The sequence below is a fragment of the Nicotiana sylvestris genome, chromosome 10 (assembly GCF_000393655.2).
Source record: "Nicotiana sylvestris chromosome 10, ASM39365v2, whole genome shotgun sequence".
Taxonomy (NCBI): domain Eukaryota; kingdom Viridiplantae; phylum Streptophyta; class Magnoliopsida; order Solanales; family Solanaceae; genus Nicotiana; species Nicotiana sylvestris.
The window spans coordinates 80,105,813-80,128,322 of NC_091066.1; the positions used below are offsets into that span (position 1 = coordinate 80,105,813).

General features: G+C 36.3%; 1 protein-coding gene across 2 annotated transcripts; it reads left to right on the top strand.

The window, feature by feature from the left end:
* Window positions 1-8,184: 8,184 nt before the first annotated feature.
* On the top strand, window positions 8,185-20,285 carry LOC104233463 (chaperone protein dnaJ 10). 2 transcript variants are annotated; one of them, XM_070159981.1, is made up of 10 exons: window positions 8,185-8,601; window positions 10,435-10,494; window positions 14,969-15,051; window positions 15,220-15,379; window positions 16,597-16,726; window positions 17,787-17,945; window positions 18,878-19,056; window positions 19,147-19,227; window positions 19,322-19,471; window positions 19,859-20,285. In XM_070159981.1, exons 1-10 carry the CDS (start codon window positions 8,515-8,517, stop codon window positions 19,952-19,954), a joined length of 1,185 nt encoding a protein of 394 aa, XP_070016082.1. In that variant the 5' UTR covers window positions 8,185-8,514; the 3' UTR covers window positions 19,955-20,285. The 2 variants fall into 2 exon arrangements, with proteins under 2 accessions (XP_070016082.1, XP_009785160.1); XM_009786858.2 differs by having other exon boundaries at window positions 8,202-8,601; window positions 19,319-19,471.
* Window positions 20,286-22,510: the final 2,225 nt, after the last annotated feature.

The window sequence follows — 22,510 nt, forward strand, 5'->3', positions numbered from 1 at the left end:
CAAAATCTTGCCTACCAATCGGAAATCGCCAAAATATCAACTTCGCCAATTCAAGCCCAAATCTACTACGAACCTCCGAAACTCATTCCAATCATGCTCCTAAGTCATAAATCCCCTCCCGAAGCTAATCGAATCATCAAAACTCACATCCGAGCCCTCTAACACATAAGTCAACATCCGGTTGACTTTTCCAACTTAAGCTTCCTCAAAAGAGACTAAGTGTCTCAAACCTTACTAAATTCATTCCGGATTCGATCCGACTAACCCGATACCACATAACACGGATAAACAAAGAGTAAAGAAGCAGAAATAGGGAAAATGGAGCGGTAACTCATGAGATGACTGGCCGGGTCGTCATATTAAGATCGTTATTATCAAAATTGGAAGCCTAAAAATATATGGTGCTTTAAAAACAAAACAAAACTCTACCTCTCTCTATACTTACATGGCCCATTTTTCCTCTCTCTTCCACTTTAGTCTTGTTTCTCCCATCAAACCTCTTTTTAATAGTAGAGACAATTGGAAATATACAGTTCCTGAAAATACCATAATCAAAAATATTATCTATTCATGAGTCAATTGTACATAATTCTTGAAACTTCTTGCTAGCATCTTATAACTGGAAAACTAAAATAGTAGGGCCAAAAATAAAAATAAAAATAGAAAAAATACCATAAGAAAAATAAAAATAAAGATTGACCTCATGAGAAAACATATAAAAGAAAAAAGATTAAATTAAACAAAAATTGACAAGAGGAAAACCCTGAAAAAAATTATCTTGTATCTTCAGTTTCGTTCAGCTTTGGAAAAAAAGAAGTATCTCATCATGAATTCTTTTCTAGTTTTGGGCAGGATTTGGACTACTAAGAGAAGTCTTTCTCAAGCTTTGCTCCATAATGTAGATATTTTTTGGATGGGGTAGGAGTTGATGGGAGAAAGAAGACTAAAGTGGAAGAGAAAGGAGAAGTGGGTCAACTTAGTGTATAGAGTGGATAACTTTTATTTTTAAATTATTGTGGGATCCAAAATTAGACCAATCACGGGAAGTTACTTGTTAAATATTTCATAAATTTTTAATAGAATGTGGCCATTAGTTTCAAGGGTAGGAAAAAAAATTACAAAATCAACGGTGTGAGTAGTTTTAGCTCAATAGGTTAACAAATAATATTTCTGTACCAGTTCCATAGTTGTCCCTTTTCCTTTTTTCTTTTGGGATGTATGAACAAAATAAAGCTTACATTTATAAGATTAGTCCAACTTAAAATTTTATTTTTATTGTGTTGGTTTGTGTAAAGAATCATAACTACTTAACTTTTTAGTTATCATCATTGTTATTATATTTGTTTAAGTTACGAAGCACTAAAAATCCAAGTCCAAATCTAAGGTACTCCATAAGATAAAGATTCTATCCAAGCCACTCTTCATCACCAAATGGCGTGGCGGGTCTAAAATCTTGCCATGGATCTCTGCCTTCCCGGAGGAGAAAATATTTTACTCTTGAATATTGATGCTACCAAAGGAAACACCATGTGTACCCAAATATACAGACAAATTTCCAGAGATGAGCTTGTCAAATTTTTTTCTGATTCCTGGATCACAAATTACGAAAAGCTAAGGGAACCAGAGGAATCTCTGCAATCTAGTGAACCAACTTTTACCAAAATAAATGACAAAACCGTTTGCATAAGCTTTGACCATTCCCATTTCAAAAAACCCAATAAAACCATCTTCTCTTGCCAAATGATTCAACCCAAAGATACAACAGATACACACCCTGAACCTGACAAAGAATTCTTCTAGAATATACAAAGCATCATGGAAGAACATGACTGGTGTCAACATTTTGACAAAGAAGAAAAAGAGTGTGGTGGTTCAAATGCCCCTTTACGGGACATTACCCTTGGGATCTTGGTTGCAACTGCCAAGACTGTTTAGAAGACCCAATTGGAGAATATGATGAATACCATCTGCGTCATTGGGAAAGATTTGGCCTTAACAAGACCAAACCAAAAGCCAAGAAAAAAGGAAAAATCACTGAAAAACAATTTCGAGCCAAATATAAAAATAAAGACCCTTCAATTGGCTCATTGAGCCGCCCAGGTAAATATGAATTTATTGTCAGTTACAAACCCCATGAATGGTCAAAATTACCAAAAAAATTCACTCCAAACTGGGAAGATAGTGAAACCACCCCAAAACCCAAATCACCATCAGCCCGTAACCCAAAATCCAAAAAGCCTCTTGAACTTAAAATTCCTACACCCCCACAAATATTCATGTTGAGCCATTCAAGTTCCAGCCATTTCCAAGATTTTCCTCCATTTCAACCTTTCGAAAAAGAGGGTATCAGTCATGCTCCAAAAATCCCCAAGAAAAATATAGTACTACCTTCTGGAGAAAACCCCTCAATGAGTGACATCGAAGCAACAATGAACTAGAAATCAGAAAATTCCATCTGCCAAAACAAAGTGCTCAACAATATTGGCAAAACCATTAAAAACGTGGTCCATGCACAAAACAAGTTAATGAGCAAAGTGGAAACAATTGAGGAAAAGGTGGATCAGACATCGTCTCAGCATGCGGGACTAATCAAAGCCTTGAAACTAAGATTGGCAAATTTACAATATGAGATTTGTCCGCCAAGAGCTTCACTTTTCTAGTTCTTCCAACAACAACAAAAGGAGACGATTTCAATCAAGGAACAAATCCAACATTTGAGAAATGATCGCTTTGAGTTACAAAAAACCCCACTCTTCCGTTCAAAATCTACCTTCTATCCCATGTCAACATAAGCATATTCCCCACCAAAATTGGACAACACCTTTTCTACCTTTCCTACTACCTCACAGAATCCTATTTCTTTCACCCAACCCTTAAATGAATAACCTAAATTCGATATTGCAAAAATGGTCTGGGAAAGTAAAGATGCTCTTTCAGCCAAAAGACAAACCAAGAAAAGGCGAGACTAAGGAGAAAGTTTAAAAGGGTCTAACCCCGAAAGTCTAATGATTTCTAATCAGAAGACTCCGGACCTCTATGTCTCCCAGCCAAGAAACATGTCAGAAGGAGATACCACATGGTCAGAATCTCTAAATTCATCATATGATGATACAATGGAATATAGCTCTCAATCAAGCAATGATTCTACAGCAAACTCTTCCGAAGAAGACGATCCCCCAATATTTGTGATCCAACCAAGAGGAGGATCAAGAAGGCATGACGGATGAACCAATCCCAGAAAGAAGACATGAACCCATGGCGTCAAAACTAGTTGGAACTGGCTTCCACACATTCACCTTAGAGGACGTCAAGGTTTCAAAATGGCCTCAAAGGATCCAAGACTTCTATACTTGGATGGTGACCACAAATTTGGTGGAACGAGAAAAGTATATCATCCTGTCAAAACTAACTTCACGGTTCTCAGGAATTCTCAGAGATTGGTGGAACTCACTTGGGATTCAAGACAAAAATACTTTCCTTACATCCCAGGACATTGCCTTCAACATCAAGATCCTACATGAAGTTTTCTATGGAGATATTGGCCAAAGAAAGTAAAAAATGCGAAGACAACTCTTCGAGATGAAGTGTGTGTCATTCGACAGAAATGACATTGATAAGCATTTTCAAAAATGGCAAAGATATACTTTGAAATCGGCGGAGACATCAACCTGAAGCAAGCCTTTGTCTCTTCCCTTTCAAAGCTGTTGGCAAGCCGAACCATGACCATCATTGAAGAAAAGTTTCAATCAATAACAGTTCCACAAGTCGGCTACATCAGGCAAGCTATTTTTGTAGCATTGGAGGACATTTGTACAAAGCGCTCAGCCCTAAAAAACATTATCCGGCACAATTCAACGTTTGACAAAGCATGTCGCAGATCCGATCTGATCACCAGAGCAGGATGTTCCTGCCACACATCTAGGTGACAGAAATGATTCAAGAGGTTTAGATGGCCAAGAGTTCCAGATGGAAAATCAAGGTCCAAGAGACGCACAAAATATTTCAGACGTAGAAGGCCAGGAAATTTTCACAAGAAAAATATATGCTTTATTTGCCACAAGATTGGACATTTCGTGAAAAAATATCCCCAATCAATAAGATCTGTTAAACTCTTTGAAGAGATTGAAGATTACACTGGCATACATCTCGGAAAAGAGGAGGATCTTGAATCCATATTCTCTATGGATGATGAACCTAGTGAAGAAACTTTATTATCTCTTGATATCTATGAAGATCAAGGTAATGATCACTACCGAATTTCAGAACCAGTGATCGAATCCCGAGAAGAGATCAACGCTCTCGTAGTCGTTCCTCAAGTAGAACTCAAAGTCTATTCATCCAAATGGGATAAACCAACTCGAGTTATTGTTTTCATCGACACTGGAGCTGCTTCCTCACTCATAAATCCTGTTGTCCTCCCTGAAGATCAATAGGTGCTGCATTTTAAGGATTTCAACACTGCATCAAATGGAATCTTGACCACAACTGTCATTACAAAGCACCCGGTCACAATTGAGTTCTTTCTAGGATTGAAGTACAAAACCAAGCTGATAGGGTCTGATGTACCATGAAAAGATCTTATTGTTGGACTCGACATTTACAGACAACTTAGAGATCAACTCTAGATCAAGGCTAACGGGATAGCTTTTAAAAAGCAGTTCAAACCTTATTCTGAGGTTCCAAGGCTTTTCCAAATCACCAATGACGGACAAATCAAAAAGATTGAGCAAAATCTCATTGAGCATTCGTGTGCTGAATCCCACAAGGATTTCATGAGGAAAGGGAAAAGCCCGTTATGGAAAAATGAAGAGTTTTTTATCAAGCTCCCTTTCAAGAAGAATGAAAACATCAATCCAACAAAAACAGTCATTCAGGCATGAATCCAGATCATCTTCAGCTTGCAAAGAAAGAATGCGAAAAACTTTTAGAATTTGATCTAATAGAGCCATCGGATTCACAATGGGCATGCGAAGCATTTTATGTCAACAAAAGAGTTGAGCGGATAAGAGGAAAACTCAGGTTAGTCATTAACTACCAGCCACTTAACCATTTCCTCCAAGATGATAAGTTCCCTATCCCAAATAAACTCACTCTTTTCTCACACTTAGCCAAGGCCAAATATTTTTCCAAGTTTGATTTAAAATCTGAATTTTGGGAATTGGGAATCCACCCTGAAGAAAGACCCAAAACAAGATTTGCATTCCCGATCATCACTTCCAATGAAAATTCATACCCTTCGGGTTGAAACCTGCACCCTCCTTGTTCCAAAAAGCCATATAAAAATATTCCAACCCATCTTCCATACCTCTTTAGTTTACATTGATGACATCCTATTATTTAGTGATACATTGGAGGAACATGTTCACTTGCTTCGTCAGTTTGAGGCATTGATAACACACTATGAGATCATGCTTTCAACAAAAAAATGGTTTTGCCCAAAAGGAGATTGATTTTCTTGGAATGCATTTGTCCAAGGTATATTCAGTCCAGGACCACATATATGTCAAGAACTACTCAAATTTCCAGATACCAGCCTCACAACAAAACAGATCCAATAGTTCTTGGGCATAGTAAATTACGTGAGAGATTTCATCTCAAATATCTCTACATACATTTCTCCACTCATAGAGATGCTCAAGAAAAATGCTTCATCATGGGGAAAGAAGCAAGATGAAGCAGTCAGGGAAATAAAGGAGATTTCTAAAAATGTCAAGTCTCTCTATATCCCTTCAGACGGTAAGAAGATACTGCAAATTGATGCCAATAATGAATATTAGAGTGCTGTTCTATTTGAAGAAAAAGATGACCAGAGAAAAATATGCGGATATGCCACCGGAAAATTTAAAGAGGCCAAGCAACATTACCACTCCACCTTCAAGGAAATCCTTGTAGTAAATGGAATCAAGAAATTTAATTTTTTCCTAATTCACACAGAGTTTCTGATAGAAATGGATATGAAGGCCTTCCCAAAGATGATCCATATAAATGCAAAAATTATTCCCAATCCTTAAATTCTCAGATTGGCCCAATGGTTCTCTCCATATAAGTTTCAAGTCAGGCACCTGAAAAGAAAAGATAATATTCTCGCAGATTTTCTGTCTCGACCGGAAGAATTCTCAAAGAGATTTTTCCCAGCAAAACTGGAGTCAAAGAAAAAGCTAATTAGCAATATCTTCATGTTTTCAAATATACCAGGAACAAGTTCATTGAAGCCAACAGATCATCCACCAGAGTTGTTCAACCTCATGGATCCCTTTGATCCGTCAATTATTATGGAAAGAAGAACTTATTATGAGCTCCAAGTTTTTCAGCAACATGGAGGATCCATTCTCAAGCCATATGGGGTCAATCCAGAGTATCCGTTCTGCCATATATTCATAGCTCAAGCCAAGGATTTTTCACAAGAACTATTATGGTTTTTCTGGTACCTATGTCATCACACATGTTGTCACATGCTCCCTCATTCTTTCACATGCTACACCATGTCTATTTCACCATTTTCACATGTTTTCAGGATTTTTTTAGTTGTTTTGCCTAAAGTCCTTCACATGTCAAGAGGGACCCACTTGTAGATAAGTTTGCCATGTAAGATAGGTTTATTTTATAATGTAAGTTTGTCTTGTAATAACCTTCTAGTCCTATATAAAGGAAGCCTTGTAGTAGTTGTAAGATCATCTTGTAACCTTTGTAAATCCTTGGTGATATATTACGTATTAATGCTTTGTAAATTTTCCTCTTTCGAATGGATGGAAAGACCGGTCTATATATGAAAATAGAGTAAGAATACTCTAAGAAAGTTAGCTTATTGTAGTACGAAAGTTTTCTGAGTTATAAACAACTAAAGTTGGTTATAGTATAAAAGTTTTCTAAGTTGTGTAGCTTGGCAAGCCGTCCTTTATGGATTGTTGAAACCAGCCCCTTTGTAGGACAATTTTTGTCACTATAAGCAAATTAACTGTTTGTATAGCTTGGCAAGCCGTCCCTTATGGGTTGTTGAAGTCAGCTCCTTTGTAGGGAAACCTTCGTATCTATGGTTTAATTTGCTTTTTTGGAGTTTCTTTCTCTGTTCCTTATATTATACTGTAGTATCAATTCTGACCATGTGGTATCTCCTTCTGACATGTTTCTTGGCTCGGAGACATAGAGGTCTGGAGTCTTCTGATTAGAAATCATCAGACTTTCGGGGTTAGACCCTTTTGAACTTTCTCCTTGGTCTCGCCTTTTCTTAGTTTGTTTCTTGGCTGAAAGAGCATCTTTCCTTTCCCAAACCATTTTTGCAATATCGAATTCAGGTTCTTCTTTAAAGGGTGGGTGAAAGAGATAAGATTATGTGAGGTAGTAGGAAAGGTAGAAAAAGTGTTGTCCAATTTTGGTGGGGAATATGCTTGTGTTGACATAGGATAGAAGGTAGATTTTGAAGGGAAGAGTGTGGGTTTTTGTGACTCAAAGCGATCATTTCTCAAATGTTGGATTTGTTCCTTGATTGAAATCGTCTCCTTTTGTTGTTGTTGGAAGAACAGAAAAAGTAAAGTTCCTAGCAAACAAATCTCGTATTGTCAATTTGCCAATCTTAGTTCCAAGGCTTTGATATCAAATTATTGTCTATGCATCTTTTAAGTGAAGTCACGCATGCATTTACAACTATCAAGTTCAACAAAAATGCCACGGTTAAACAATATAACAACATTGCAAAATCTTGGACATAATTTTAGATGAGTTTTACTCTAAAGTCGCTATTTACAACTTTTAACATTAATCTGCCGGTCTTATAATGTGGTAGAATAACTAAAATAAATTTCATATTCTTATCACGAATTTTAACGTCTAAACTATCCACAAACTTAATTATCCTGGAATTTAGGACCATTTTATTCATATTTTTTTTTTTGAAATTCATCTTCAAAACATTGCTTGATTATAAATTGGACTAAATTTTTGATTTTTTTGAAGATGAGTATAAATTTGAAAAAGTAATTTTTATCTTTATTTTTTTCAAGTAAAACTTAATTTTCTTCCATAAAATTATAATATTTCTCAAATGAAATGCATATCTAAACAGAATTTAAAATTTCAAATACTTTCTCAACTTTTCTCAAAATATATACTTTTTGCTTCAAAAATTACAATTTTTATGTCCAACTGCCTAACTTATTTAACGCGGAAACCCCTGAAATTACGAAATCCAAGGTTCACCTGGACCCGTCCTATCTGGCATAGCGCATTTAGTCAACGCAAACGGAAGCCAGGGTCAAACAGGAGGAGCCTCCATACTTATCAATTCTCATCTTGCGATTTCTTCATCATCTTTAAACTCTGAAAATTTATCCTTCTGTTCGGTTTGCACATTAAACGATCGATCTTTTTTTCTTAAATTTTTACATGATTGCTATTTCGTGCTCATTCTGTTCTTCGATCCCCTTTTTACTTGATACCAGTTTATTAAGGGCTTCAGTTTCAAATCTTATCGGTTAATTTGGTTCAATCAATTGTTCAATTTGAAAAAAATTGAGATCGATGGTGAAGGAGACGGAATACTATGACATTTTGGGAGTCAGCCCTACGGCCACCGATTCTGAGATCAAAAAAGCATATTACATTAAGGTAATACTCTGAATTACGTATTTATTTTATTTTCTAGTGCCCTTGTTATTTGCATTTACCCTTTTCAATTTCTCTTTTTAAATTTGTTAATACACTTTGTGGCTAGAGTTTTAAGTATAGGTTTGAACAATTAAAAGGATTTTTTTCTATGAGCACTTGCTTGTCTAGTTCAAGCTGAAAGCGGATAATTAGGTATATATGGTTAACGAGTTATAGTTGAGAGGTTTTGTGTTTGAAATTGAAGCTACCTTTAAACCCAACACAGTTAAAATGGTACAAGAAGTAAGATTTCTTGCCCCATGACTTTGGTCTAGTGGCAACAGACTAAGAGTGCAACTTGTGATGTGCGGGCTAAAGGCACATCACACGTTTAATCCTGCCACCTGGTACTTAAGTGGAGAAGGGCGGAGGGGCGAGGAGTTGAGCCCATTCTCATTGAATATCGAACGGTGCGCCACTTGCCCTTGCGGATTTCTCGGTTATAAAAAAAGTAAGATTCTTTATTAAGCAAGTATAAATAATCTTGTCTGTTACTTATCAACACACACTCACACACAAGAATCATGTCGGTGCTCCGAAGAACGACAAGTAACATAGAGAGGTGGAGAGAATTAAGATGATCTTTTTGGTTGGCGTGGTGAGTTGATCAGGAGTGGATTATATAATTACAATAATGAAGCTTTATTAACAAAAAAATGGATAAAGTCTAGGTATTTTAGATAGAAGAGTTCCTATTACAAATTCTGCCCAAAAAAAGGATGTAGGTTTTGGTTATAAATGGATGGAATGGAGCATGCAAGAAATAGAGCTTCGCAATTCTTTTAAGGATTGTGGTAAACTTTGAGGACGAAGCCTCTATTTAAGGCATCTTTTATATGTGATACATGCGCGTTGAGTTCAAGACTAAGACTCCAAAAGTTTGAATAGCATTTCCATGTTGAACCTCATGTCATTGTACGTTTCATTTTTTCTCGCTATATATGATGCCATCAAATTTGAGGGAATAAACTTGGTGAATGGTAAATTATGCTAACTTCTCTTCTCTTACCATTTTCGGTATTAAAGTGACTTTTTGATTATCAGTGTAAGGTTAATCAAATGGACAGTGGTTTTAGTTCCTTTTTCCAGGTTTAGCTAGTTGGATATTTGGTAAAGAGGAGTAAATCGTCAGCTGTATGTCGTACCTTATCGACTCATAAACAAAGGAGTAACTGTTGGACTTTACAATCTGATTTGGAGACTGATTTCCATAATATTTTGAGTAAAATTTTTCAATGTGGAAGTCATAGTGTTGATTCATACTTCGGAAACTTGGGGCCTTCACCTAGCTATGTATTTATGCTCTTTATTGCTGCTTCCAGTTGTTAACTTGAATAAGTTGATTATGATTTACCCACAAGCAGTTATGGTTTTGTTTTTTGTTATTGCCTTAGGTTTTGTTCATTTTTTGAACTCATAGCCTCATGAATGAGCATATCACCCACAAACAACAACGATCCAGTGTATTCCCACGGGGTTTGTGGAGGGTAAGATGTACGCAGCCTTACCCCTACCCTGGACGGGCAGAGAGGTTGTGTCCGATAGACCCTCGAGCATATCACCCACAACTACCAAAAAAAACAAGTGATGAAGATTAAAATTTGTAGCTCATAGACTTGAAAAGAGTTGGAACTAAATGGAGACAAGTTTGGAGAGTTATAAATTCCTAATTTTAGTTTCCATTGCTTATGCTAGAAATCACCTTTTACTATATAATTTCATTCTTGACTCTGCTTCCATTCTAGCTTTCCATGTAATGACTTCTTTTCTTCTAACCTAACCTTTGTGGTACAGGCACGGCAGGTTCATCCTGATAAAAATCCAAATGACCCTCTAGCTGCACAGAATTTTCAGGTGACTTTAATATACTTTTTTTTTTGGGTTGAGAACTCCTTGATGATCTATTCTTAAGCAGCTAATTGTTTTTCCAAGTAGAAGATATTCCTTGTGCTCGTGCACGCTTCAGTTTTACAGAAGAATTTCCACATATGATTATTCAATAAATATCACTAATCAAGTAATGCATTGATTTGTTCTTGCACCTTTTTCCATGTGTGGTCATTTTTAATCTTGTCTAATCTTATGATTACATATTCATATTAAAATTTGTATCTTTATGTACTAATTTGGCTATAAAGGCCAAGCATTCATCCCGATGTAGTGTTATTGGTCTTACAATTGTTTTATATACCTTGCCTTTCACTTTTGTATGTTCCTTCTATCACATAACACTTTAGTAACACTTCTCCATTTTAACCATCATATTATAGAGAAGGATTTTTGTACACTTGGGGAATAACTCTATTTCCCATATTTATTTTTGGTGCACCTACGAGGTTGCTGTAGGTATAGATGATCAGGTGTCGTTGGTAGAAAACCATATTTTTGTGAGGATTTCTACATTCTGGTATACGTCTTGTATACGGGTATTTTTGCCCATCATTAATAATTTTATACTTGATTAAAAAAGTCACCCATTTTGATTCTATGTATAACATTTTCCTCCGTCATTGCATTTGGCTCGAACATCAAAGTATACATATGAATTGTTCGTATGTAGGCACTACAATTTTGTTTAATCGTACTTTGACTTCTCTCTCCTTATGTAGGCTAAACTTGCATTGCATATATTCAACCTTACATGTACTTACTTAAAACTCTTACTCCCTATTGTACTTCTCTATAGTTCAACTTTTGGTTGACATCCTTGCTAGTTTGGTCAATTAGCACAATATCTTCAGCAAACAACATATGTCGTGATACCTCAGCCTTTGTATTGTTAGTTAGCTTGTCCATAAATAGGTAAGCAAGTACATATTCAATGTCGATCATTGGTGTAAACCCATGGTTGTGGAAAACTCATTTTTATCTCTTACCACTTGTTCTTGCTAGTGACAACTCCTCCATGCATATCTTTTATGGCGTATATATATTTAATATGAATGTTTTATTCAACACCCACCAAAGGACTTTTCCTGACACTTATTATACGCTTCTCCATGCCAATAAACACAATATGTAGATCTTTCTTTCTCTTATAATAAAATTTCCATCAGTCTTCTTAGCAAGGATGTAGCCTTTGTTTTAGATCTTATAGGCATAAATTCAAACTGGTTACGTGTCGCTCTTGAGATAAACAATGATAGTTCACACAACTTTGGAGATCTCATTTTTTCCTTGTATATAGGAATCAAGGTACGCTTTCTCCGCTCGTTGGGCATCCTATCATTTCTTAGTATAATTTTAGATTATTTGCTAACTAGTCTAACCCCCCCCCCCCACCACCACCACCACCAAAAGACACTTCAAAACCTCTATAGGGATACCATCTAGATCACATGCTTTTCTAATCCTTATATTTTCATACCATCTATAGGGAGGTTCTGTGGAGGTGTTTGGAGGTCAACAGCATTCCGGTGGCGTACACTAGGGTAATTAAGGATACATATGATGGTGCTAAGACTCGGGTGAGGATCATGGGAGGTAACTCAGAACACTTCCCAGTTATGATGGGATTATGGGATTGCACCAAGGTTTAGCTCTTAGCCCATTTCTATTTGCCTTGGCGATAGACGTACTGACGTGGGACAATCCAAGGAGGTGCTATGGTGCATGTTATTTGCTGATGACATAGTGCTGATTGACGAGACGCTAGGTGGGGTCAACACAAGGTTGGGGGTTTGGAAACAGATCTTGGAATCAAAAGGTTTCAAGTTGAGCAAGACCAAAACAAAATACCTAGAGTGCAAATTCAGTGAAGGGACTCATGAAGCGGACGTGGTTGTGAAGCTTGATACTCAAGTTATCTCGGGTCTATAATCCAAGGTAACGGGGAGATTGACGAGGATGTCGCACATTGTAGTAGAGCTGGATGGATGAAATGGAGGCTCGCATCCGGTGTTCTATGTGATAAGAATGTGCCGCCAAGACTTAAGGGTATTCTATAGAGTAGTGGTTAGATCGACGATGCTTTATGGGGCTGAGTGTTGGCCAGGAAAGAACTCCTATGTGCAGAAGATTAGAGTAGCAGAAATAAGGATGTTGAGATGGATGAGCGGATGTACCAAGAGAGATAAGACTAGGAATTAAGTTATTCGGGACAAAGTGGGAGTGGCCTCCGTGGAGGACAAGATGCGGGAGTCGAGGTTGAGATGGTTCGAGCACGTTAAGAGAAGAAACATCGATGCTCCTGTTAGGAGGCGTGAGAGGTTGACCATAACGGATCTGAGAAGAGGTCGAGGTAGGCCAAAGAAGTATTGGGGAGAGGTGATTAGGCAAGACATGGCGTTGCTTCAGCTTACTGAGGACATGACCCTTGATAGGAGGGTGTGAAGGTCGAGAATTAGGGTAGAAGGTTAGTAGGTAGTTGATAGTTTCTCTTTTTCCGTCCAGTAGTATTAGTAGCACTCATGTAATGTCATATTCTTAGATCTTTATTACGTCATATTGTTTAGCTCCCTCAATTATCATATTTACCTGTTGCTACTACTTAGTACTACTTATTCTTTTCTTCCTCGTTTCTTTTTCGTCTTCTTCTTCCTCTTCTTCTTTCTCACCTTTTCTGCACCAAGGGTCTATTGGAAACAACCTCTCTATCTTTGCTAGGTAGGGGTAAGGCCTGCGTATACGCTACCCTCCCCTGACCCCACTTGTGGAAATATATTGGGTTTGTTGTTGTTGTTGTTGTTGTTGTTGTTGTTGTTGTTATATATTTTCGTGGCATCGTTTGCTTCTACCGGCCTAGTTATGTGACTGTGGCTAAAGTTTTTGAATATTCTTGAATCTTGTATCAAATAAATATGACCTACACTAATTGTAACTAAATAAATTTGAATCCTTCTGATCATTTAGTTTTTTTTGGATGAGTTGCAAAATGTAAGCTATATGCTGCTTTTTTCGCTTCCTCTTGTACAATGTGGGTAATCCTAATGGTGCAAGTGACATATTTTTATTTTTCTATCTTATCTATCATATCTCATTTTGTATGGCTCATCTATTCATATTTCTAAATACAGTTTAGTGTTGGAAGTTACAATCGATCAATCAACCAAACTTCGATCTCAAATCAGTTGGGATGAATTTTCTATAATCATTCCACCCTATTTAGGTTCTTTTCATTTAATGCTAAATAATTTGCCTTCAAATGCAAATTAGGGTTCTCTAAATCTCACACTTATCCATACACGAATAACTAATTTAATTACATCTAGTTGGTATCCCTATATGAATGTAGTGCTTCCATTGCATTTGGTCTTAGGTAAGCCACATTGATTCGATGAGATTTATAAGTCTTTTGAGACAATTTCCTTTTGTGTGATTTGGTTTATCTTGTCCTTATTTATCTCCTTCAATCATCATATTGTCTAGAGGTCTATATAGGACATAGTCAAATCTTTTAAGAAGACTTCTCATTTGTCCTCTATTTGTGGTACTTACACCTTGGTCTGATGTAATCATTTCTAAGAGCTGAAAGTTTATTGTAGTAAAATAAAATAGAGAAGAAGTAAGTCATCCTCTTTTACATTATCGGGTAGTGTTCTCGCTTGTGGTGAGAAATATCGAGTTGGTTTGGAATCCAGTGGTTGATGCTACACATGGTTAAAGAGTTGGTGTTACCTGGATGGAAGAGGGAAGAGAAGATGCAGGGCGTGGGAGGTTGCTCCACTAGCACTTATGTGAACCATATGGAAAGAGAGAAATAGAAGCGCTTTGAAGGAGTAGAGAATGATTTTGTACACTTGAGGAATAACCTTTTATCCCTTATTACTTTTTGGTGGACCCACGAGTTTCCTGTATAAATGGTTGGGTGTCGTTTGTAGAAAATCATATCTCTTTGTTAGGTTTCTACGTTTTGTAATACTTCTTGTACGTTTTCTTTTGCTTTCATTAATAAAAAGATTACTTCATCAAAAAATAATATAATGGGGTCTAAAGTTGAGAGAAAATTTGAAAACTGATTGACAATCCAGTCACTTTTGTGCTTGTCAACTGGTCTAAGTCAAAACCTAGTTAGATGTTCGTAATCTTTGTATTATAAGTGTTTTTATCATTTAATTGTAAAACAGGTTTCAATTGTTTCCCACGACTCCTAGTATCTAGAGTACTTTTAGAACTTATTCCTAAGCTGTTATCTTCACACTGATGAAATTCTTGTTATCTCAAAAAAGTGCAGTTGTTTGTTCAAATCCGCAGATCTTTTGGAGAAAATTCAAGTCAGATATAACCTGCTGATAAGAGATATAAACTAGTGATATGATCTGTGCAATGAATCTTCTGTGGTTTCATGTGCTATTGCCTTCACAAATTCTTGTTTTCTCCTTTGTTGCAGGTGTTGGGTGAGGCTTATCAAGTACTGAGCGATCCAGCTCAACGACAGGCCTATGATGCACATGGAAAATCAGGAATTTCAACGTAATTTCTTGCTCTTGTAGTATTGATACGTGCACATTTGTATTTGTCATAGTACAATTTATATTTGGGACCAGTATGTATATATAACTTACAGGTATGCTCTTATGTCGATGTTTCATTCAGTATTTGTCTGCTAATTCAAACTTATGTGGTTTGAATTGTTTGCAGAGACGCAATCATTGATCCTGCAGCAATTTTTGCTATGCTTTTTGGAAGTGAACTTTTTGAGGAGTACATAGGTCAGCTTGCTATGGCATCAATGGCTTCATTGGATATTTTCACAGAAGGTGAAGATTTTGATGCTAAAAAGTTGCAAGAGAAAATGAGGGTATAGTTCTTCATTTTCATTTAGCTTTTATGAATTCTAAGATTGTTGCTTATGAAAATTGAATTCTAACATTTTTGTTGACTTCATGTATATATGGGCTTAAGCTTGTAAAATGATAAAAAAACTGAGAAGGAGCTTGAGAAATGGTTATAGTGGCACTTATATGTATATGCTTGTATGAAAGAAACAACATTCATGTTCATGATCTTAACTGCCGATTTGTTAAACATAGAATCCCACACGGTGTCTCACTCTTTTACTTTTAAAACAAAAGCTATTTTCCCGAAAAGAAGAGAGAGAGGCCCTATAATATAATAAGCGTGAATTAAGGGAAAGGATTCAAAAGATTTGGACATGTCTGCATAAGGCCTTATATGGTGTCAGTTGAACTGATGATACATTAATTAATTAAGGAAGAATAGGGAATCGGAAGAAATAACAAGTTTTCTTTTATAAAAATATTTTGGCTGACTTAGAGAATGAATGGCATGTGACATATTGGAACTCTGTCGAGTGATATGTTGGATCTGGTTTTTCATTGTCCGAACTAACAAATTGCTCAGGCAGCTTATCTGTTTTTGTAGTTCAATTCACTGGTTGAAATTCTCATAACAAGAACTTTCTAGTTGTCTTATGCCTTTCAAGCTATATTCTTTAAAAACCTGTGCGGTCATTTTGTTGTTAATGGGCGTAAAGCGCCTCCAAGACAGCAGTTTTCTTTTATTTACTATTCGGATGATGTATTTGCCAATCCTGCTCTACTATATTATCGAGAAGTTAATCAATGATGTCACATTGCATGATATTTCAAAAAGAAGTTGATGTTGACTTCACAACAGTCAGTGCATTGCATCTTTGCATCACACTTTGTTGGATCTCATATTTTTCGATAAAAAAGATACTACTCCCTCTGTTTCAACTTAATTTTTTTATTTTATCTATTTTACCCTTAATGAGAAGCTTTTATAACCACACAAATGTCATGGCCCCACAAAACTTTTACCCCTTAAGCTTTTAAGACCACAAGTTTCAAAAGTCTTTTTTCTCTCTTAAATTCCGTGCCGAGTCAAGCTACCTCATCTAAATTGAAATGGAGGGAGTACTATGAGTTAGATGGTCTGAGTTTACTGTATGCCGTAGAAGCTGTATCGGTTTATGTGTTTACTATTGCTATGGCCAAGTACAAATTTACTTCTTTCCTTCTTAATCTAACACAGGTTGTTCAGAGGGAGAGGGAAGAAAAGCTTGCTGAAACTTTGAAAGACCGGCTTAATCTGTATGTACAAGGAAATAAAGAGGACTTTGTTCGTCATGCAGAAGCGGAGGTGTCAAGGCTTTCAAATGCAGGTTATATTCTCATACCTACTAATTATTCCTTCAACCCCTTTTCGTACTGAAGTGCTTTTCTGACCTTGCCAAATGTTGATACATAAGGGGCTAGGTACAAGCAATATGCATATACAGCTGTATCATCGGCTGCGAGTTTAATAGTGTTGGTACACTTGCATTGATTCTGGTGTCTTCTTGTTTAGAAATTTGTACGTCAGTAACAAAAACATAGAAAACCTTAAGGGTTGTTTGGTTCATATGCCTGTATGTGGGTATTAAAAAAAAAGGGCAGCCCGGTGCACTAAGCTCCCGCTATGCGCGGGGTCCGGGGAAGGGTCGGACCACGAGGGTCTATTGTACACAGCCTTACCCTATATTTCTGCAAGAGGCTGTTTAAAATATTGCTCATGGTATGAGTAAGGATATAGATGTTCTTATGGGGTAAATAATAACGCAAGGATTGTTATATAGTGAATAATTATGTAGGGGATTAACTACTTAGAAGCATTTTGTTTTTAAATACTTTTATCCACGTATTGCTAATGCGCGTATTCTTATTCCATAGTTTTCCCACATAGAATAATGTATAGATTCCTGCATAAAGTTATGCGAATATTAAGCTTAATACCGCCAACCAAATGTCGCATTAGTTATGTCGAGACTATTTTCTTTTATGCAGCCAACAAGATGTTGTAGTTATGGGTCGATTGTTTTTCTTATGCAGTTACCAAATCATTATATGATTTTTTGCGAAATATTATGTCAGGATGCAGCAAATTATTAAGTATCGGAATGAAACAGATCCAAGTGGAGTAGATATATATTAATGATGCATAATTTCATGTAGTTGACTCCAGCTCATTTGGAATTGACACGTAGTAGCTGATGTTGTATAAGTATCCATTGAAGCTGTCTGGTCTTGTTCTACAACTTATGTTCCCTGTTGATCTGCAATCTCCTTTCCCGCATGCCCTCTCAACTCTTTAGCTTTGACTTTCTTGATATTTTGTTGGTGACTTTTGATTGACATTGCTATGATTATAGAATCTTTTCTCATCAACTCAATATTTGGTAACAGCTTATGGTGTTGATATGTTAAATACAATTGGATACATATATGCAAGGCAGGCAGCTAAAGAGCTTGGAAAGAAGGCATTATACTTGGGTGTTCCATTTATTGCTGAGTGGTTCAGAAACAAAGGCCATTTTATCAAATCCCAAGTAACTGCTGCAACAGGTTCATAGTGCTGGCTTTAAGCAGTGCTGTATGGTTAAACCTTGTGTTTCTTATTTCCCAAATGAACAAACCATTTGCACCTTCTCTGCTCAATCTGTATATTAATATGTGCATAGAGCTTACGAAAGAATGCTTGGTTAGCAAAAAGCTTACGAAAAAATACTTCCTTACAGTGTTTACCCTCTTCATTCAGTTTTGTGGTTTGATTAGTTCAAAATTTGTTTTTAACCAATTTTTGCTTCTGTTGATATGTCATATAACCTAGATGACTTAGGTTTGACAGTAGGATAGTATAGACAAATTTGGAGAGGAGTATCAGGCTGAGGAATTTTATGAAGTAAAAATATGAGTTCAAAATAGTTTTAAACTTTTTCTCAGTTTTCAGCTTGTACAACTATCACTAACCAGAAATGACGTCTGCACATAGAGGCTATGGTAAAGACCAATTGAAATTGGAAATACTTTCCGAACATTGTTCCTCTTTGTCTTTGTTCTGGATTGTGAGGTCTATTTTTGGTATAAACATGCAATGAAGGTGTTTATCTTTAACGTGTTTTGACTTCCTTTTTTTCTGTTGGAAAAATCTTATTCCTTTCTCTTACACGTTTCTGATTGGCTTCTTGGGTGATATACAATCTAAAGTACAAGAGAAAAATGGTACATTGATTTAAATAGTTCTACCTCATCAATGCTTTCCAAAACGTCTTTTTTAATCCATTCACTTATCAAAAAGGAATTGCAAGGTTTGAAATTAAGCTTTTGGGTCTTTCTTGCATCACTTCTAAGTTCTATAATAATGTGTCCTCAATTATAGCTGACGTAATTGTGATCAACTCGCATTTTTCCAGCCAGCCAACGTGTGTAGAGTGGTACTTGATTACGATATTTATGGTAATGTTCTTCTGAAATAAAATAAATTCATTGCTTCCTAGGTGCAATTGCTTTGATTCAGCTACAAGAGGACATGAAAAGGCAGCTCAGTACAGAAGGAAATTACACTGAGGAAGAACTTGAAGAGTATATGCAATCCCACAAGAAGTTAATGATTGATTCTCTCTGGAAGCTCAATGTAGCTGATATTGAAGCCACCCTTTCTCGTGTTTGTCAAATGGTTGTTCACGCTTAATCATGTTCTGTTTGTGACTTATTTTGTATTGTATAGTTTTTATTTCGTTATTTTAGTATTCATTGCTTTATTTAGGTTCTACAAGACAACAATGTGAAGAAAGAAGAGCTTCGTGCTCGTGCAAAGGGGTTGAAAACTCTTGGCAAAATTTTTCAGGTACTACAGCTCACCAATATTTTTAATATGTAGTGTGATCCCTTCATTTAGTTAACATATTAGTTCTGAAGAATGAACTGCATATGTTCAGAAGGTTAAGAATGGCAATGAAACCGAAACGACGGTAAACGGTCAAGTACACAAGTTGGACGGAAATGATCCGAGTTATGACTCTCGTTCTTCAACTGCGTCAGTACAATCATCAAATAAAGAGGAGGTGCCTTCTACTGTATTTGCATCACAGGTACTGCTCTTGATTGTGCTCCATTTTCCTTTACGAACAGCTATCTTGCACGGGTTTGTTTCCTTTACTGGCCTTCTTTTCTTTTGGTCAATTGCCTTTTTGATCCTCATATTGTAAGTTCAAATCCAATCTCTTTTGCATCACTAACTACATCAAGAACACCCCCCCCCCCCCATATTGTAATTTTCTTTTTCTTTTGGTGTTCCGAAGTCGAATATATTGCATTGTACTTGTCAAGAAAAAAGGTAGATATTCCATTGTAGTGAGTCTGGAGAATATTCTGAGATTCATCTCAAATGAAGCAAAGATCATGTAACTGCCTTTTTCATTTGTCTCAACTATTGGAGTAGTTTATTTATTCACACTCAATTTTGGACATATCTTCAGAGCCCATATGTGGAGGCTCCACAGTTTGCCGGTGGTCAATTCAGCTATAACTTCCCCATGCCGACTGCACCACCAGGTGCACAGAGACATGCATAGATACGGAGTTTGCGAAGAATTTATGTAGCTTGTGAATGGTAGTGCTTGTTGTTGTATGGCTTTTTCTTAGGGAAGAGAGGGAGTTTGAGCTTCTTATGTATCCAGTGTGTACACATACTTAAGGCATTGATTCCAAACTTGTGGAACGGATTGGTGAGCAGAGAAAAGCTTCTGGACATGTTGCTTTCATGAAGGACTGCTTTGTAATTAATTTGTTCGAGTGTTATTTGTGTGGCCTGTATATGCAAAATATTATATTGCATTGGTCTATTCATCATGTTCTATAACCAGTGAAAAGTTTGTTATTGAGCTATTCTGATTTTGTACTCAAGACTTGCGAGTACTTCCTAATTGAACGCGTTATGAACAGTAAACAAAAAATTCTTTATTCAAAAATGTGTTAGACGTTTTGAAGTTGACCAAGTAATTGATGCAAGAAAGAAAGTTTTGTCACTTTGGCAAAGTGCGCAAGATCTCGACCTATATCGGTCTTCAATTTCAGAAATAGGCAATTCGAAGATTCTTATTATTACACTTAGTGGGCGTCTTTTTGTATTCGGATTTTATATAATACTTAAATGTATCCAAAAGGAATTATAAGAATTAGCTAGTATGATTTATGAATACGAATCATGCTATCATAAAGAAAATATGATAAACGTGACGTTTTTGAAACTAAGCAAAGCATATAGAATTATAGATTACAGATGAGAAAGCCTTTTTGTCCTAAGGTGCAAAAAGACCGCTCGTTCTTCAATTTTGGTCATATACTACACGAAGTTTTTCAATTTTGTTCTTCATTACGCCAATTCATCACCTTGTGTTAGTAAATTGCCTTGTATTTATCCTTGGCAGTAACAAAGTTCTAGCATGAAATGGATGTAGTCTACGTATCCAAATTATTCGAAAAAAGTCTAAAGTTTCACCTCAACTTTTACTATGGTTTAAAATTACTCTCAAATTGGAGCTCCTTAGAAATCAAGGAAAAAAGAAACCTTTTCCTAACGGCAAAGACAATAATTAAAGTTTAACGGATGGCGAAATTGTTCAATTTTAAATAGTACATAAGTAAATTTGACCCTTTTTCCAAGTAAGAATGACGAATGCCCGTTACATATTATCTCCAGTTGGTCCACCTTTTCGAAACCAAATGTCATTTACTTAAATGACATGTTGACCATAGCTAAAATGATCTTGTCTCCCTTAAATAGTTGCTCCTGAAAATTTTGGTTGCTGGCTTTCATTGAATTGCAGAAGGTATTACGAGCTAACTTTGACCTTTTATTTCTCTTTTAACTTTGGACCAAAAGTGTACTAGTTTTGCGAACTTGGAGGACTATTCATGTTCCCATTTATATACTAGAGACCAAATGAAATCTATTACTTCCAATTCACTTTATGTGACATTATTTCCACATTTTACATTTAAAAACAATTTAGTTCAAAATTATTTAATTTTTAAAGTTGAGGGGGAATTTGATTTTCACTGATGTATATTTTGTAGCCACACAAATATTAAGGTATATTTAAGATCACAAATATCAATAATTTTTTTGTATTTTTAAAATTTTATACAACAACAACCCAGTGGGATCCCACAAGTGGGGTATGGGGAGGGTAATATGTACGCAGACCATATCCCTACCCTAGAGGGTAGAGAAGCTGTTTCTGAAAGATCCTCGGGGCGAGAGGAAGAATAGGAACAAGTAAATAATAACAACAAGGCCAGGAAAATGATATCAACGATGTAAGGACCGGAGAAAAAATAAATGGAAGAAAGCAGTAGCAATAGCAATAGCAATAGCAAAAGTAATAGCCACAAGCAGTAACACATCGAAGTGAAAGATAGTACTAAAACAACCATAATACTGGCATTGTAAGAATCGAAGACAATGTACTAGTCAGCTAGCCTTAATAAACCTAAAACAGATCAGAAAAACACACGACGACCTATTACTCTATAATCTTCGACCTCCATACCCTCTTGTCAAGGGCCATGTCCTCGGTAAGCTGAAGTCACGCCATGTCCTGTCTGATCACCTCTCCCCAGTACTTCTTAGGCCACCCTCTACCTCTTCTCCTACCTGCACCTCCTCTCTAGGGCATCTAGGTTTCTCCTTCTCGCATGCCCGAACCATCTAAGTCTCGCTTCACGCATCTTATCTTCCATAGGGGGGCACGCCCACATTCTCCCGAATATCCCCATTCCAAATCTTGTCCAACCTAGTGTGCACACATCCATCGCAACATCCTCATTTTGGCTACATTCATTTTCTGGATATGAGAGTTCTTGATTGGCCAACATTCTACCACATATAGCATAACCGGTCTAACCGTCTCCTTTTAAAATATTTTTTTAATATTAAATTAAATTATTTCACATAAGTTAAAACAGAATTATTATTATACTTAAAAGTACAACTTGAGTTTTTTTCGTTAATTTTAATCAAGGGAAAAGAAAAGTTTTTTTTTACTTTTAGCTCGTGCCGGAAACTATTTATATTTGGTAGCCGAAAAAGTATATAAATAATTTTTGTATATAACATACATGTTTAT

Excerpts from the sequence above, each read along its gene's own strand:
- LOC104233463 (XM_009786858.2), top strand. The coding sequence starts at position 8,515 with ATGGTGAAGGAGACGGAATACTATGACATTTTGGGAGTCAGCCCTACG. Across the intron at positions 8,602-10,434 it reads AAAAAGCATATTACATTAAG|GCACGGCAGGTTCATCCTGA; the intron begins GTAATACTCTGA and ends TTTGTGGTACAG. Across the intron at positions 19,057-19,146 it reads TTTCTCGTGTTTGTCAAATG|GTTCTACAAGACAACAATGT; the intron begins GTTGTTCACGCT and ends TGCTTTATTTAG.